At 41.6% G+C, this 15,561-nt stretch overlaps 1 protein-coding gene across 2 annotated transcripts; it reads left to right on the forward strand.

Moving 5' to 3' along the window:
• Positions 1-228: 228 nt before the first annotated feature.
• zgc:77486 (uncharacterized protein LOC405808 homolog) lies at positions 229-15,249 on the forward strand. 2 transcript variants are annotated; one of them, XM_034223538.1, is made up of 6 exons: positions 229-378; positions 1,636-1,836; positions 2,108-2,219; positions 6,483-6,610; positions 10,726-10,833; positions 11,785-11,962. In XM_034223538.1, the coding sequence occupies exons 2-6, from the start codon at positions 1,677-1,679 to the stop codon at positions 11,931-11,933; spliced, it is 657 nt and encodes a 218-aa protein (XP_034079429.1). In that variant the 5' UTR covers positions 229-378; positions 1,636-1,676; the 3' UTR covers positions 11,934-11,962. The 2 variants fall into 2 exon arrangements, with proteins under 2 accessions (XP_034079429.1, XP_034079428.1); XM_034223537.1 differs by having other exon boundaries at positions 240-394; positions 11,785-15,249.
• Positions 15,250-15,561: the final 312 nt, after the last annotated feature.

Here is a 15,561-nt window from a genome sequence, read left to right on the forward strand (position 1 = left end):
CATGTGTTATAAGAATAAGTAATAAGATGTATAGTTCATAGGTTTATCATTTGTTTTTAGATGTGCATATTTTACTTCAGTATCTTGTCTCTGAACTTTGGATTGAGCTAATGAGTCAAAGTACAATGTTGTTGCCATGTTTGAACACATTGATAAAGGTGTTATTCCTGAGGTTTTTTTAGATGTTATTTTGTTGGGGTGTTGATGTTGGTGGACTTTGCTGTGCTGGCCTCACTGACTGAAGGCTGAATCGATGCCGAGGATGACGTCATGGTCGTTGTTTCGAATGTCGCGAGCTAGCGCAGGGTAGGAGGCCGCGCGCTCTACTGTGGACAAAACTTGTACAAATCTGAAGCCCGAGGTCGTCGACAGCCGCCGGTAACTTGAATTTAAGGTACCGTCTTCATCTTAGACAATTATGGGAGACTCACGGTGTCTGTAACCGACTTTAAACCGGCTCTCCCACTGTCGGCGAGGGCTCTGTTTTTGGGGCTCGCTGATTATGCTAGCCGTGGAGCTAACGCTAGCCTGCTGCTAACACTAGGGTTTATTCGATTTAAAACATAATACGTGTAAACAATCTGTCGCTATGGACGCTGTTCTTTTTATTTTCTTGACCTTAGCCATGATTTAAGGCTACCACGGGTTTTTTGTTATTCTCTTTGTGTTGGTTTCTAGTGTCAGACAGACAAAACGTCCAGCGAGGCTGTTTGCTAATGTAATACAGTGTTTGCTTTCAGCTATGCAAGCATAGGACCCCGATTGTTTTCTGCTGCGGAAAAACTCAAACACTCAGCTGTAAGTTGTTGAGCTAGACTGTAACCAACGTATCGTTTGACAGGTAATCGCTCAATGGCAGGCTTTGTTTAAGTTTTCCTGGAGGGTTTTATGTGGACCTGTCTTTAGTTTCTGCTTGTTAACTTTATCCTGACCAAAACATCTTGCTGTGCGGTGGAAGAAAGCATCTAGCTAGCTGTTTTCGCCTGTAGCTTGTTTTGTTCAGTGAAACTGAGACCCTTTCTTTGTGTTTTTATGTTTAATTAAGTGCACAGCTCCCCACTTAGCTTTGTGACAACCCTGTATTTGAATACTTCAAAACTCCCAGACCATTGTCCACATTTTCCTGGAGGAGCATGTCATTAATAAGTGATACTTTTTATATTGTATTTTGTTGTTATCGTATTTTGGTATTTGGCCTTTTACAAAAATGTAGAAACACAATTTGGTCAAAATGAATTGTTCAGAATGACAATTTACAGTTCTGCTTGAATGGCTAAAATTGACTTTTTAAATATGTTTATGGTGTTTGACTGAATTTAGTTTGTAGGTATGATTCTGTTAAAAAACCTTAATTACAGCTACATTAAGAAAGTCATTACCCCACAGGTCACTTAAGTAATATATTTAATGTACAGTTTAGTGACTTAACTCTGTTCATGGACTGCATTTAGTTTGATGAAGGTATGATCCTGTTTGACAGCTACAATTAGTAGGTTTTACCCATAGGTCCGTAACTAATACATTTTATTTTCTCAAACTCAACTGTCATGCTCCAAAACCAGTCTCCATACCTTCTTAAACTTCAAATATGAATAACCGTGCTAATCATTTGGACTCACTTCTGCTCATTTTCAGGAATTTCCTCTCCCATCCCCCCTTGCCCCCTCTGTCAGAGCATGGCTCAGGAGACCAATCAGACGCAGTTGCCAATGCTTTGCACTATGGGATGTGGTTTCTATGGTAACCCCCGAAACAACGGCATGTGTTCGGTCTGCTACAAGGAAAACCTGCAGAGACAACAGGGAGGGGGGAGGTCCAGCCCCCCGGGAGAGAAAGGTAAAAAGATGGAACGGGGTCACCCAAAAACTGTACAGTCATGCTAAAAGGGGTTGGAGAACAGAGGTAGCATTTTCTGCCAACTGTGTGGCCTCAGAAAGCAAGAGAGCGACTCCATGTGTTGTCTCAAACTCAATCAAAACAACTCTGGTCATATGAGACAAACACAAAAGATGAGTGGCTTATATTAGGATACCAAGAGACTCACTGAAAGGCCATAAACAAAAGGTTCTGTGTTGTTGATACTATTGTGTTGTTCTGTCCTCCACAGCTGCTACATCACCTGCAGGATCACCGGGATCAGCTGGTGTGACTGTGGAGAGTTCAACCTCAGAGCCCAGTACAGAGGTGGCAGGAACCCCACCTGAGGAACAAACAACAAGGTATGTTGATGGACAGATGAAAAAGTGGAGGGTCATTTAAACTTGTATTCATCAATTGATACAAAATATCCTGTGTTCACTGTGAAGACTTCTTGTTTTCAAATCAGCTGATCATACAAGTTCAATGAGAATAATTGGAAAACTTGTAGATGGTGTTCGTCACTCTATTTCACATTTGATTATGTTGTGAAAATACCTGTTTAATCGAGTAAATAATTAGTACATCAGTTTATCACAAGCTGTAGCACACTGTGTTCCCATTAGTAACTTCAGTTAACGGCTGGCCTCTGGAAAAAACATTTTGAACTTAACTCGATGACTCTGCGCTTTCTGGTAAAAGCCCTTTATGTCCCAAACAACTCTTTTCAGACACGTTGAGAAGTAATATGCTACAATATGCTAACCATATTGTGTGTGTTTTTAGTAAACAAACGAAATGTTCTCTATCCGTGCAATTACACACATAATCCTTATCAGTAAGCAATCTTGGTACACCTTACCTTTTTTTATTTGAATTGTTGTTATGGATGGTTAGTCATTGGGTAGTACTGACCAGCGCCTTCTCTGTGTTGTTGGTTTTGCCATTTGAACCAAGTCTTTTGTTATTTTTCAAAGGTTTAAAGTTAAAACACATTTGTTGTAGTTGTGAACAAAGGCTGAATGATTCATACAGAGCTCTCTTGTTTGAAGTTGACACTGAAAGAGAGCTGAAGAGTATTGGTCTGTGTTTTAAAGACTCGTCAGAGGGCCAGTTCTTCAAACTGCTGCACATTGTTGCTGACGTCGTCCGTTTTCCGTAAACATGTTGTCCCGTATAGTTTGATTTCGTTACGCCAATAATTAATTATTGATAGATAATTGGATATTTTATGTGACGGGTGAGAACAGTTATTTAAGATGAGGATGTTGGAGTTCTGTGACGTTGTTTTAAAAGTAGATATGTTGTTTTGTTTGTGTTGGATTTTGTAAAAGATGCCACTCTTATTTCCTGGAAAGAAACCAAACAGTGACAATAGACCAGTTATACATATTAGAGGAAGAAAATCTGATACACTTCTAAAGGAATTAATATTTGAGCAGTTACTGTATTGTAATATTATCCAAGACCCATGCCTACATCTCGGTAGGGATGGGTATCGTTAAGGTTTTAACGGTACTACTACTTTTATCGATACCGCTTATCGATCCGGTCTTTTAACGGTACTCTTATCGGTTCTTTTGGAGAAAAAAATAAGGTAAACTAACTAAACAAATTGTGAACAAAACTAACATTGCTTTTTATTTAAATTAAATAAATAATATTTCACATCAAAAGAAACAACAATGTTTTAACAAATCATATTAAATAATCTGATGACAGAACTGTGAACAGAATAGCTGAAACTTTAACAAAATAAATAACTCAGTTTCCTCTAATCATTAACCCATGTTTGTATAATGTAGTTAACTCCGTGTGTTGCTGCTAGCATACATAACACCTGACGTGGAAACGTTACTCGTGGATGGAGCTACAGAGCTGCTAGAAAGACAGTCGAACCCGGTGCATTCCTCCGTCTGCATGCGGTGCACTTTTACAAAATGTTTAGACAAATTGTTCGTGTTACCGCCCTTACATGCTAAACTCTTATTGCACTTTTGGTAACGAGCATTGTCCACATCGAGACGGGTAAACTTTAACCACACCTCGGAGCGTGTCCTCTCCGCCATCTCCTCCGTGTGTGTGTGTTGCTGCATGTAGCAGCTGCGTGTGTGTAAACTGCCCCGCCCCCTCACAAGCAGGCGGGGGAGAGAGAGATCTCTCGTCTGGATTGGAAAGATCGAAAATAATAATCATAGACGCATTTTGTAGTCTTATTGCATATTAGAAACGGAGTTGGCGACACTAAAACTGCAATATAATGTTTATGTAGCAATAATACATGATATATATTTGACATGTCTCCAGTACCGATAAAAAGACCGATAACGTCGGAGATTAACGGTACCACGGTCTTTAATAATTCAGCCTCGGGGCCCGTTTAATACCGGGGCTCGGTACCCATCGCTACATCTCTGGGTGTCCTGGAAAATACAGATGGACAACATTTATAATGAACCCAGTTATCATAGAACAGGGGTACTCAAATACAAATCTTAAAGGTCCAAAATAAATGTTTCAATAAGACAAAGGTCCGTTTATTACGGTCATTCAAACTTTTAAACAATTGCAACAAGATTCTTAACACGAGGTTGCAAAAACAAAAATAATCTGTATGCAGCAGTTTTCATTGTTATTGTGTCTGTGCTTGACCCCTCAGAGTCGCAGTGTAAGAGCTGCACAGTTATGAATAAAGGCAGCTGCACCCTCTTTCATTCAGCATTCCCATTATTGCTTTATAAATGTCTTGCCCCCTTGTGTGTCCACTGAGGTTCGTCAGGCCCAACACATCTTCAACAAACTCCCCCTTTGCCTCATCATAACAACTCACAAACAGCAACTGAGCATTGTCAGTGGTGTCAGTGGACTCACCCACAGCTAAGGAAATGCACTGTGCATTTTTTTATTCCATCACAAAGCTGATGAATCAAATCACCAGCCAGTATTTATGTTCTTCTGGTTGCTGTAGAATCTGAGAGGGGATTTGCTTGATTTGACCTGTTATTTCCTCTTTTTGTTTGCCTTCAACATGGTCTCCATCACTTCAGTCATGCATTCTTTTATACTGCAGTTATTATCCAGTGGAAAGTCCTTACCTACTGGCCTAGTTCAATCAAAGTGGTTACTTTCTGTTGGCTGGGCAGTGAAGTTTTACACACCGTCTTATTTGACTTTCTCAGGACTTAAAACAGTTTTTTGGGGGCACACCCCCTCAAAGAAAAAAATATATTTACACACGTAAGGTCATCATCTTAATAGTTGTGTATGCTCATCCGTGAGCAGAGCATCAAGTTGGCATGTCTATTACAGCTGAATGCGGCGATTACCATTTTGTTCAGCAAAACGCCTCACAAACGTATTAAGATCAACAGCTTTAGTGCGTTTTGATTCAATGCTGAGTACAGTCAAACTGACAGTCTCTTCTCTGTCATTGTAGACCGCAAATACCTCATTCCTTCAGCGCTTGGGTCCGAATGCTTCTCGTTTTGCGCCGTCCAGTTCAAAATGAAATCGCCGCCAATCGTATGTCCACGCTCGCGCCAGGACCGGGGGAGGGGTTACATGACGTGCATCTTGTGCTGCATTCACTTGCACTCGGACATTAGAGACTTTCTCTCATAAATGTCCGATGAGCCACAACTTTTCTTTCAAAACAAAGCTGCCAACTGGGGTGGCAGCTGGGGTGGCAAGGCCTATTTTTAGGGTGTCAGTTGCCACCCCGGTAGGTGAAACTAGGCTACTAGCTACAGTACATATGGAACTAGATGAGCTGTTAACTCTCGCTCTGAATTTTTTTTTTTTAATTCTCGCTCTGACTTAGACAGGTTGAAAGAGACACACACACATTTTTCCCACCCGCAGTCCGCGAAGACCCGCCCTACTGTGCCTCTGATTCGCAGATTGTTTGGGGGGAAAAAACGCTGACTGGATGCTGAATGTGATTGGACCAAAGCGTTGACACACACAGGTGGAACACAGTGGAACAGTCAGACATGCAGAGCGCTGTTTGCAGTGGACATAGCGGAGAATTTTGACTCGTTGCGAATGCGTTGTGGCGATGTCTCACATATAATACAGAGAGATCATACATATGAAAAGTATAATTTGCTCAGAGTCCGGAGACAGTGGTGGTTCGGTCCGGATCCGGACCTGAGTCCGTAGTTTGAGGATGCCTGTCATAGAAGCTGTTTCAGTAATGGGTTTATTCTTCCCAGACTCTCCACAGGGAAGTCCAAACAGTCATTTGTTCCCAGTGTGATGAAATGTTGGAACCATGAGAGGAGGGATTTGTGTCTGATCTGTCTATAATGTGATCATTGACAATTGTGCTCTGTGCTGTGTATATATGCGCTGTCTCAGTTTGTGCATGCCTGTTTTTAGCAGCCTGTGTCTTGTCAATTTGATTGTGATGGCTCTTCAGGGAGTGCACTGAAGCGGATTAAAGCTGAAGTCAATCGACAAACAAAATGACGGGGCAATGTATGCAGCACAATAAAGCACGAACAATATAAATTGTATATAGATTTAAGTGGCAACATTGTTTCTGTGGTTAAAAAGACCTTCTTTATTGTTTGAATTGTGTTGGGTTGGATTTATTTATTCTGTTGTTGTTGTTGTGATTTCAGTCCAAGCTCTCCCAGCCCAGTAACTCAACAGATGACCGCCATGAGCATCTCCCGGGATTCGGCAGCTGTAGACTCGGATCGAGCGGAGGCTGATGATGGTGAAGAGGAGGGATCTTCCAACAGCTCAGGTAAACATCACACAGTGGTCTTTTTACCAAATCAGCCCCCTACCCAAGTGAGTCACACAGGAAGCTGTACTTAAAGAGCCTGTGACAGCCTCCCAACAACTGTTGTGCAATGAAATATTGGGCTACTAGTCATCTTGAACCGTCAGTTTAAAAAAGAAAAAGCGATACCGTTCCGATAAATATCAATAATTTCGAACATCGCGGGGAAATTCCTTCGACTCATTTTGAAGTTTTGGGGGAAGCCGGAAGTGACGTCAATGCGGGAACGCTTCACTGTGCGGCGAGAGAGCCAAACACGGACAAAGTGTGTTGTCATGCGTAGAAATGGTGAATTACTGAGTTTAGGCACGTTAATAACGTTTTAATGAAGTTGACTACAGTATATTCATATTTGTCAGTGCTTTCATGTCAATTCGGTGAACATAAACATAAATGATCGTGGTGAAGATGATGATTACATTAGGATTAAAATCGGAGCTGCTGAACTTCCTCCCGTCGGATGTGATATAAAAACAAATCGATTATTTTTGTAGTTGTAAACTCAAGTGGATGAAACTACATGAATTAGTGCTTTCATGTCAATTCGGCGAACATATGATAGATTAAATGATCGTGAGAATGATGATTAAAAATCGTTTGTTTGAGCCGGTCTGCATTTCCTGATGAGAAAACAAACCGATGCTTTTTGTAGTTGTAGTACACCAACATGGATTAAACGTGTGGTTTTTTTACCACAATGTTGGGAAATTAATGGATAAAATGCACGGATTATTATTATTATTATTCCCACTCCGATCGGGACACTAGGTCCACCGTTTCCCCGCAGCGAGGCTCCCCCCGTTGACAGTTTACGTGTGCTGGGTGCAGTCGCGGACTGGCCATCGGGACCAATCCCGATGGACCGGTACCGAAGTGGGCCGGTCGGATAAGTCACTAGCACATCCCCCACTCCCCCCGTTGACAATTTACTAGCGGTACCGAAGTGGGCCGGTCGAGAGTCCCGAGATGATTTTTAGTCCCAGTCCACCACTGGCTACATGACCGTATGATCGCCCATATTGACGCACCTAATTCCTAAACTTACAACATAAACCGATCCTTCAGCTTCATATGAGCTCTCAGACACGTTCAAAATTAAACTGTCTGAGCTGTCTGAGCTTGCTACTGTGTGCGCCATCGTGCATTTACATGCAGATGCTGGGATCCTGAACGGTGCAGCTGGAGCTCTTGGCCCGCAATTACGTCACACATAATTTGGCGGGTCTTGAAGAATCCCCAAGAAGATCCAGGAAATGGTCAACATTGAAGGGCAGATTAATGGTTATCAAAGTACAAATATCCAAAATCAGTTCAGTAACGGTTTTCAAGGGGACAATATTTACTCAAATTGATGGGTTTGGATGATGGGGGAAACTCGTGTCACAGGCTCTTTAAGGGGTTGCATAAAAACATAAGCCGTGGGACGCACCTGTCATCCTCCTCCATAAACATCTCCATAAGAGTGTAAGGGCTGTACCCGAATATTCGTTCGTTGGAGTACTATTCGGGTTTCAATTTTGTTATTCGGATATTATTTTTGTTTTTTTCCCGTTTTTTTTTTCAAATTGAATATATTGAAATCTCCAATATCAATGTAAGAGCTTGTTCGGGGGGTGCTAACACTTAACCATAAACGTTATCGTTTACTTTCTCCGTCTTTATATGTAGATATGACTTTTCTCCATTCCGTCACGTTGTTTCCATAGCAACAACAACTTCCTGTCAACAGCGCTAACTCTCCTTCAAAATAAAAGCATGTCCATAAAAAGGAAGCCAAGCCAAATTACACTTAAGACATATACAACTGCAAGGAAAGTAACAAACACAATGCGATATCCTTTTCAATTTCAAAGAACACAAATTGGGTTAATAACTATAAAACAATAATACTGTAGAATAACAAAATGAATGCCGTGAATACACCAAAATACACGTGTTGAAGCGGTTCGCTGCTGATTACTATGCCCCCCCCCCACCCCCCCCCCCCCCCCCCCCCCGCGCGGGCCGTATATTCGCTGCTGATTACTACCGAATATCCGGAGCCCGAAAAATTGTATTCGGGACAGCCCTAGTAAGGACATTGTATTAAGAATAACATTAAACTCGATGATGAATTTAAGATAAAAGTTCTCATTATATGTTGTATCTCAAATGTGTAGCATGAATGTGGGTTATTTATTGTTTAGATTAGATTACTTTATTGTCATTACAAAAATGCAAGCACAGTGTAACGAAATTTAAGGATGGTCTAACCAGAGTGCAAAACAGTCGGTTACATACACAATTATCAGAAGTATGTACCAAAATAAATGATACAAACATAAAGGTAAATAGATGGGAAATGTATAAATAGGAATAAATACACAGATAATAATAAATACAGTGAATACAGAATTGCGCTTCAGCACAGCACACGACAACAACTAGGCAGTATGGGACAGCGTAGGGTTCATTGTCAGCAGTCTGACTGATGAAGGGAAGAAGCTGTGCGTAGTCCTGTTTGTTCTACCCGGGAGGCTGCGGTAGCGTGTCCCAGAGCGGGTGCCACGTAGGGGGATAAACAGTGTATGGTTGGGGTGGGAAGAGTCTCTGATGATGTTTCGTGCCCTTCGCAGGCACCGCTTTTCATAGACTGAGGCTATGGAGGGGAGTGGCATCTTGATGATGCGTTGTGCGATCTTCACCACCCTCTGCAGTGATTTCTTGTCCTTGACCGTGCAGTTACCGTACCATACTGATATGCAGGTGGAGAGGATGCTCTCGATGGTGCAACGGTAGAAGTTCATTAGCACCTGGGAGGATAGGCAGAGTTTTGCCAGTTTCCTCAGGAAGAAGATGCGCTTGTGAGCCTTATTGACTGGGCTGAGGTGTTGGTGGTCCAGGAGAGGTCCTCCGGGATGTGGACTCCCAGGAACTTGAAGCTGGTGACCCGCTCAGCCTCTTCTCCACTAAGATGCGTGCCGTCTTTGTTCCTTCTGAAGTCCACAATGACCTCTTTCGTCTTCTTGGTGTTGAGAGCCAGGTTGTTGTTAGCGCACCACTCTGCCAGATGCTCAACCTCTTCCCTGTATGCCGTCTCGTCATTGTTGCTGACAAGCCCGACCACTGTGGTGTCGTCTGCAAACTTAACGATGGTGTTTGAGCCATGTACAGGTTTGCAGTCATGTGTGAAGAGGGAATATAGGAGGGGACTTAACACACAGCCCTGTGGGAGACCAGTGCTAAGGATGAGATTCGAGGATGTGAGCTTGCCTATTCTAACATGCTGGGGTCTGTTTGTGAGAAAGTCCAGTATCCAGTTGCAGAGGGAGGGGTCGATGCCAAGGTCACTGAGCTTGGTAATCAGTTTTGAAGGAATGATGGTGTTGAATGCCGAGCTAAAGTCAATGAACAGGAATCGTACGTATGTGTTGCTCTGATCCAGATGGTAGAGGGCAGGGTGTAGTGCTGTGGAGATGGCGTCATCCGTACTCCTGTTCCGACGATAGGCAAACTGGTAGGGGTCAAGTGTGGGTGGGAGGCATGATTTAAGCCGAGCCAGGACCAGCCTCTCGAAACACTTCATGATGGTCGATGTAAGTGCCACAGGTCGGTAGTCATTAAGGCTTGTTGGAGAGGCGTGCTTGGGAACAGGCACAATGGAGGTGTATTTGAAGCACCTGGGGACTTTTCCTTGGGCCAAGGACAGGTTACAAGGTTTACTTCTGCATCACACTGATTGGCTTGGGATGTCCCTTAATATCACAAATTACTATCCAAATGTCTAAATGGGAGGAGAGGGAATCAGATGATTGGATACTTGCTGGAATTGTCTCCAAAAGAGAAATAAAGAACACTTCTAAAGTTATATTGTAGTACTGTTAGTCATACAAGATCTTGAAAACTTCAATTAGGTCTGAATCGTAGTGGTAACCCTTTTTATTCTATATCTTTTGAATGTGTATGAGGGGTTTTTGTAAGTATTGTACTTATAGGCTTTTAACCTATAGTAATCTTGGTGCTGACGTATATATTTGAACACGTAATGGACAGATTGGTTTGTGACCTTTGTGCTTGTTTGTGCGTTTCTTCTCCAGAACCAGTCGGGGAAGCAGCACAAGCTTTGTCTGATAGTGACCAAACTCCAGATAAGAACAAGAAAAAGAACCGCTGCTTTGCTTGCCGGAAGAAAGTGGGCCTCACAGGTAAGGAGGAGAAGAAAGTCGATATTACACTCATACATACTGAGTAGAGTAGAGATGGTGAGTCGTGAACCTTGGCAGTGGTTCTCTACTTACCTGACAACCTCAACCTGACGTCGTTCATATCTCAGAACAGTTTGACACACAAGCCGTTTTCTTAATAATGGATAATAATGCTCCTTTTGCATTTAAGATAAGATAGACCTTTATTGATCCTCGTAGGGAAATGCAGGTGTTATAACAGCGGCAGAGAAAGACTGAAACACAGGACTGAACAGATGCGAGCAGATAATAAGCATCAAATAAAATAAAAACATGTAAGTAACATTATAAATAAAAATGTCACAATAAGAAAGGTAAAACGCTGATCAGCTGAATGTACATGTATACAGATATGAGTTAAGACGGTTAAATATATACACATGTATGTGTGCAGATGTGAGTATGTCTCTGTTGTTTGTATATGGGTTAAATGATTTTTGTCTTGTCAGTTTTAGTGCAAAGTGTCCAAAAGTCAGTTTGGGGTTTCACAATGTGTGGAACATACTGGTCCTAAGCTTTCTACACAGAAGATAAAAGTTGTTTTTAAAATATCTTCCACATCTCATCTGAGCTTTGACTTTGATCTTTGAAACCGGCAAGAGTCATGTTTCTTTTATCTCAGAAGCCTCTAATTAACCAACAAGGTCCAACTCCCACTCCACGGTTTGTGTTGTTTGTTTCTATCGACCCAACACTTGGTACTGAGAACAACATACTGCAGGTTAGTGGCGCATTTCACAGTCCAAGGTATTTCACAGTATACTCAGACTGGTGTTGGGTGTTTAGCAACAGATATGAACCTTTCAACCCGTTGAAGTCAGTGCAGCAAGTGTGCAAACTCTTTAAATGTGATATTATGTCTTGAACAAAGCTGTTTGGTTTGTCTGACGATGTTGCTTCTCTTTCCTGAAGGTTTCGACTGTCGCTGTGGGAACCTGTTCTGTGCCATCCACCGTTACTCTGACAAACACGACTGTCCCTACGATTACCGGAGTGCAGCGGCCGCCCGCATACGCAAGGAGAACCCCATCGTGGTGGCTGAGAAAATTCAGAAGTTATGAGGACTGAGTGCATCAAAACAAAGTCTCTGACTTTATGAATTGAACAATGGCGACTTGGATGAAAACACCTGATATCATGGCTTCATATGTTCATGGTAGACTAAGGGGGGCGGGGTGGGGGTGCAGCCACTGTCCAGATGCTTCCCTTACTCGCATCTCCCTCTCTCTCCACTAGTGACTGCGGCTGAAGCTGAGTGTGTGTGCGTGTGTTTGTATGAAAGTGTGTGTGCATATTTGCTTGAGAGTCAGGGAGAGAGCCGTAGGGGCCTGGTGGACATTAGTGTTGCTGTGGGGAGGGAAGGCTTTTTAGATTTGTACCCCTTTTTGTTTCTCAACTTGGGGGATCGTGTGGGTTTATTTTTATACAATCCCTAAAGGCAGATGAAATGAGACTTTTTAGGAATGTGTCCCAGCCTGGATAATGACACACAGGTCAATTAGACGTGTTTTGGTTTTTTTAAACTAAAAAAAAAAGCAGGGCTTTGGAATATAGTTGTTTTCTCCCAGACTGAAAATGATGTCAACTTCATGTCAAATTGGCAGATTTTTTCCTCTTACCTTTCTCACCGACCATACGTTGAACTCCCAAGACTCAGCATTTTCCAGAAGCGTTTCTCTTTGATATATTTACTTATCATACTGATATCGGGTGCATGAACAGTTATTGGAGGGGCAAGGTAGGGGAGAACCTTGACTTAACCGAGTGATTGAGTTCTGTGTTTTATTTCTCCTTTTCTTTCTGTTTTAATGAGCGTATGACATCAGAAGATCTATATTAATATATTGTAGTTAGCTTGAATTGTGTGATTGCATTCTATTTATTTTTTATCGTTTGGATGGTCTGTGCTGGAGGATTGGCCGCATGTGTCAGCAAATCATTAAGATTTGCACTTAACCGTTTCAATTATATTTAAGTAATTTCCATTTTTATTATATAACCATTAAATAAAAAATACACACGCTCTGACATAATGGAGTAGAGTCCAGTTAAGCCGTTACAGTTGATAATTGTGCAGTAAAACATCCATCGTTTTTGGATTTGGAAACAAAGCACAACAAAGGGTGTCAACTGCAGACCATCATATAATGCGCTACACCTCAGTTTCATTCAGCATCTGGGTCATTTGCAGTTTATAGTTGATCTGTATAGCAGGTCATCTAAAGAAATTGCCTGATTGACGAGACGTCCTGTTAAGTAATCCCTTTTCTGTTCTTTGGAGTCAGAGTAAAGCTCCATGTTCCTCTAACCACCAGCAGACCACTGACACATGCTGGATGAAAACTGACCCGGGTCGCGGTGCCTCTGCACGTTGACACTCCTTCCGCTCAGCTAAAGTAAAGATTGTCACAATGCTACAGAGATGCGTGCTGTGCTTTTTCAATGTGCTCGGATTCAGACGAGTCCTTACTACAAGGCCGTCTCCAGCTAGCTTCTCCTAGGAACATCCGACTTACCTGCATGCGTGCAGTCAGACGTACGAGTTGCTTCGCAGTTTGAAACGAAGCGGAAATGTCTAAAAAGCCACACATCAGTAGCACAATGCATGGTAGGAACCCTACGGTTCAAGTTAACAGGGCTCTAGAGTTTTTGTTTTCAAATGTAAATACCATACAGATCCTATTCATATAGTATAACCTTAATGTAGATTTTTGACAGGTAATAAAGGTGGGGGACTATGGTGATGAATAGTACTATGTGTATAAAAGTGCTTTTCACAAGTATCCAAAAAATGTAATGTGCCACAAATGGCACTCATCTGTTTTCCCCCAAATCTTGTTTCCCTTTTTTATTTACAAGTTATGAACCTGCCCATGTTATGTCCAAAGTATATCATTACCAAGAGTTTCTCCCACAGGCAATGAAGCCTCTTTTCTACGATACTAGTCAGATTGTTAACTAGCCCCTTAAGCTTAACCTTGCTGAATAACACAGTCTCCCAGTCCATGCTTTTATCCTGTTACTGAAGTCTATTCATAGCGTAGTGATAATACTGAAAGCTAGAAAGTTCCCTTGTGAGATGCAGAGGGGCATTTGAGGTTTCTTCTTTTCATTAGCAAGAGCTTACCTTGTAAATGTTGCTCGATCTTGATCATTAAATATTTATGAAAGAGCAGTAGAAGAGTTGCAAGGTCTTTTTTTTTCTTCAAAATACACCAATGCAGAATGTATTGGATGTGAAGGACTCTTTCCTTGTTTACGCAGAATTCCATGTTGGACCTGGTTGAGTTGACTTCTGGCTCTTTTTATTGGAAACTTGATCATCATTTCCTGTTTAAGTATGACTGTGGGTGACAGACATGTGTTCATGGCTTTGTGACTCGGTGTACCAACCCTGAGGTTAAGTTGGTCATCTAAAGCCCCTGACTGTGATTTAATTACCACTGGTGGAAACTTGAAATTCAAAAGGAGTTGATGGGGATTCTGAGACGTTAATAAGAGAAAAAGCGTCATTTTCAGGGGGACTTGTGTTTGCAGCAGCTCTAAGGTTTAGATTTCCCCTGCTGTGTTTCTTATACTGAATATTCCAGCTTGCCTGCCTGGTTTATGACCATTTCTAATGTCACATAACAAAATGCGTATACAGATTCAAAGTCCTTTCAAAGTAAAAGTCATTTCCTTAGAATGATTGTTCAGGTGTGTAAATCGTGAGGATTTCATGGTTTACACTTGTTTTCTATTGGCTGCTCATATCAAACCCCTACCTTCTTTGTTCTTAATAAACATGGGCCGTTTGAATGTAAACTACCATCATTCACATAATCAGCTGTAATGTCAATTACTGAACTACAAGGCCCTGATATTGACTTTGTTTTGGGTGGAGACACAATGTTCTTACTTGCGACTCAGGACAGTTTGATCACTCATTGTTTTGTCTGTTTGTGATGAAGGCACCATCAATTATGGCAACCATGCTTAAATAATATATAGATATTATCAGTACATATACATTTTCCTTCCTTCTGTTCTGTTGCTTCGAGAGAGTTTTGATGTCTTCAATCCCGTCTTTAGCACATCCGTTCATAATCAATGTCTTCATCGTGCGAGGGTTTTGATTGATAATAATGACAAACCTGTCCGTTGTGATGAGTCTGATTTGAATTTCAGTTTCACTGCAAAAATCTTTTAAAGATGAGCGTGAGGGACATCAAACGAACTCTACAATGTTCAGCTGTAGTTCTTGTCCCTTGGCACTCCAGACCCCCAGAAACACCACCAGATATCTTTTTATTTTGTTTTTCTTTTAAGATTTAGGATTGTATGATGTGTAAGAGTAAGTATAAAACAATAAATTCACAAAGTTTATTTTGAATTACACTTGTCTTTTGTATTCTCTTAAAAGCTATAAAACATTACACATTACGTGGTATGTTGTAACATGCATTCATGACTTCTCTGCTGCTCCAGTACATGCACTTGCTGTGGCCCCACTGCTTTGTACTTATACATTGTTTTCAGATACAAAGAAACACACTATAGGAGAAAGTTGTACCAGACAATAGCACTAATGTTGAACTCTGATGGAGGCTGTAGGAGGAATTGCAACAAGGCCATTTGAATGAATTGAATGTGACGCTTGTGTGTTTCCATAAGAGAAAGTATGTCATTGTGATTCCTTGACTTCACAAG

The sequence above is a fragment of the Gymnodraco acuticeps genome, unplaced genomic scaffold (genome assembly GCF_902827175.1).
Source record: "Gymnodraco acuticeps unplaced genomic scaffold, fGymAcu1.1, whole genome shotgun sequence".
Taxonomy (NCBI): Eukaryota; Metazoa; Chordata; class Actinopteri; order Perciformes; family Bathydraconidae; genus Gymnodraco; species Gymnodraco acuticeps.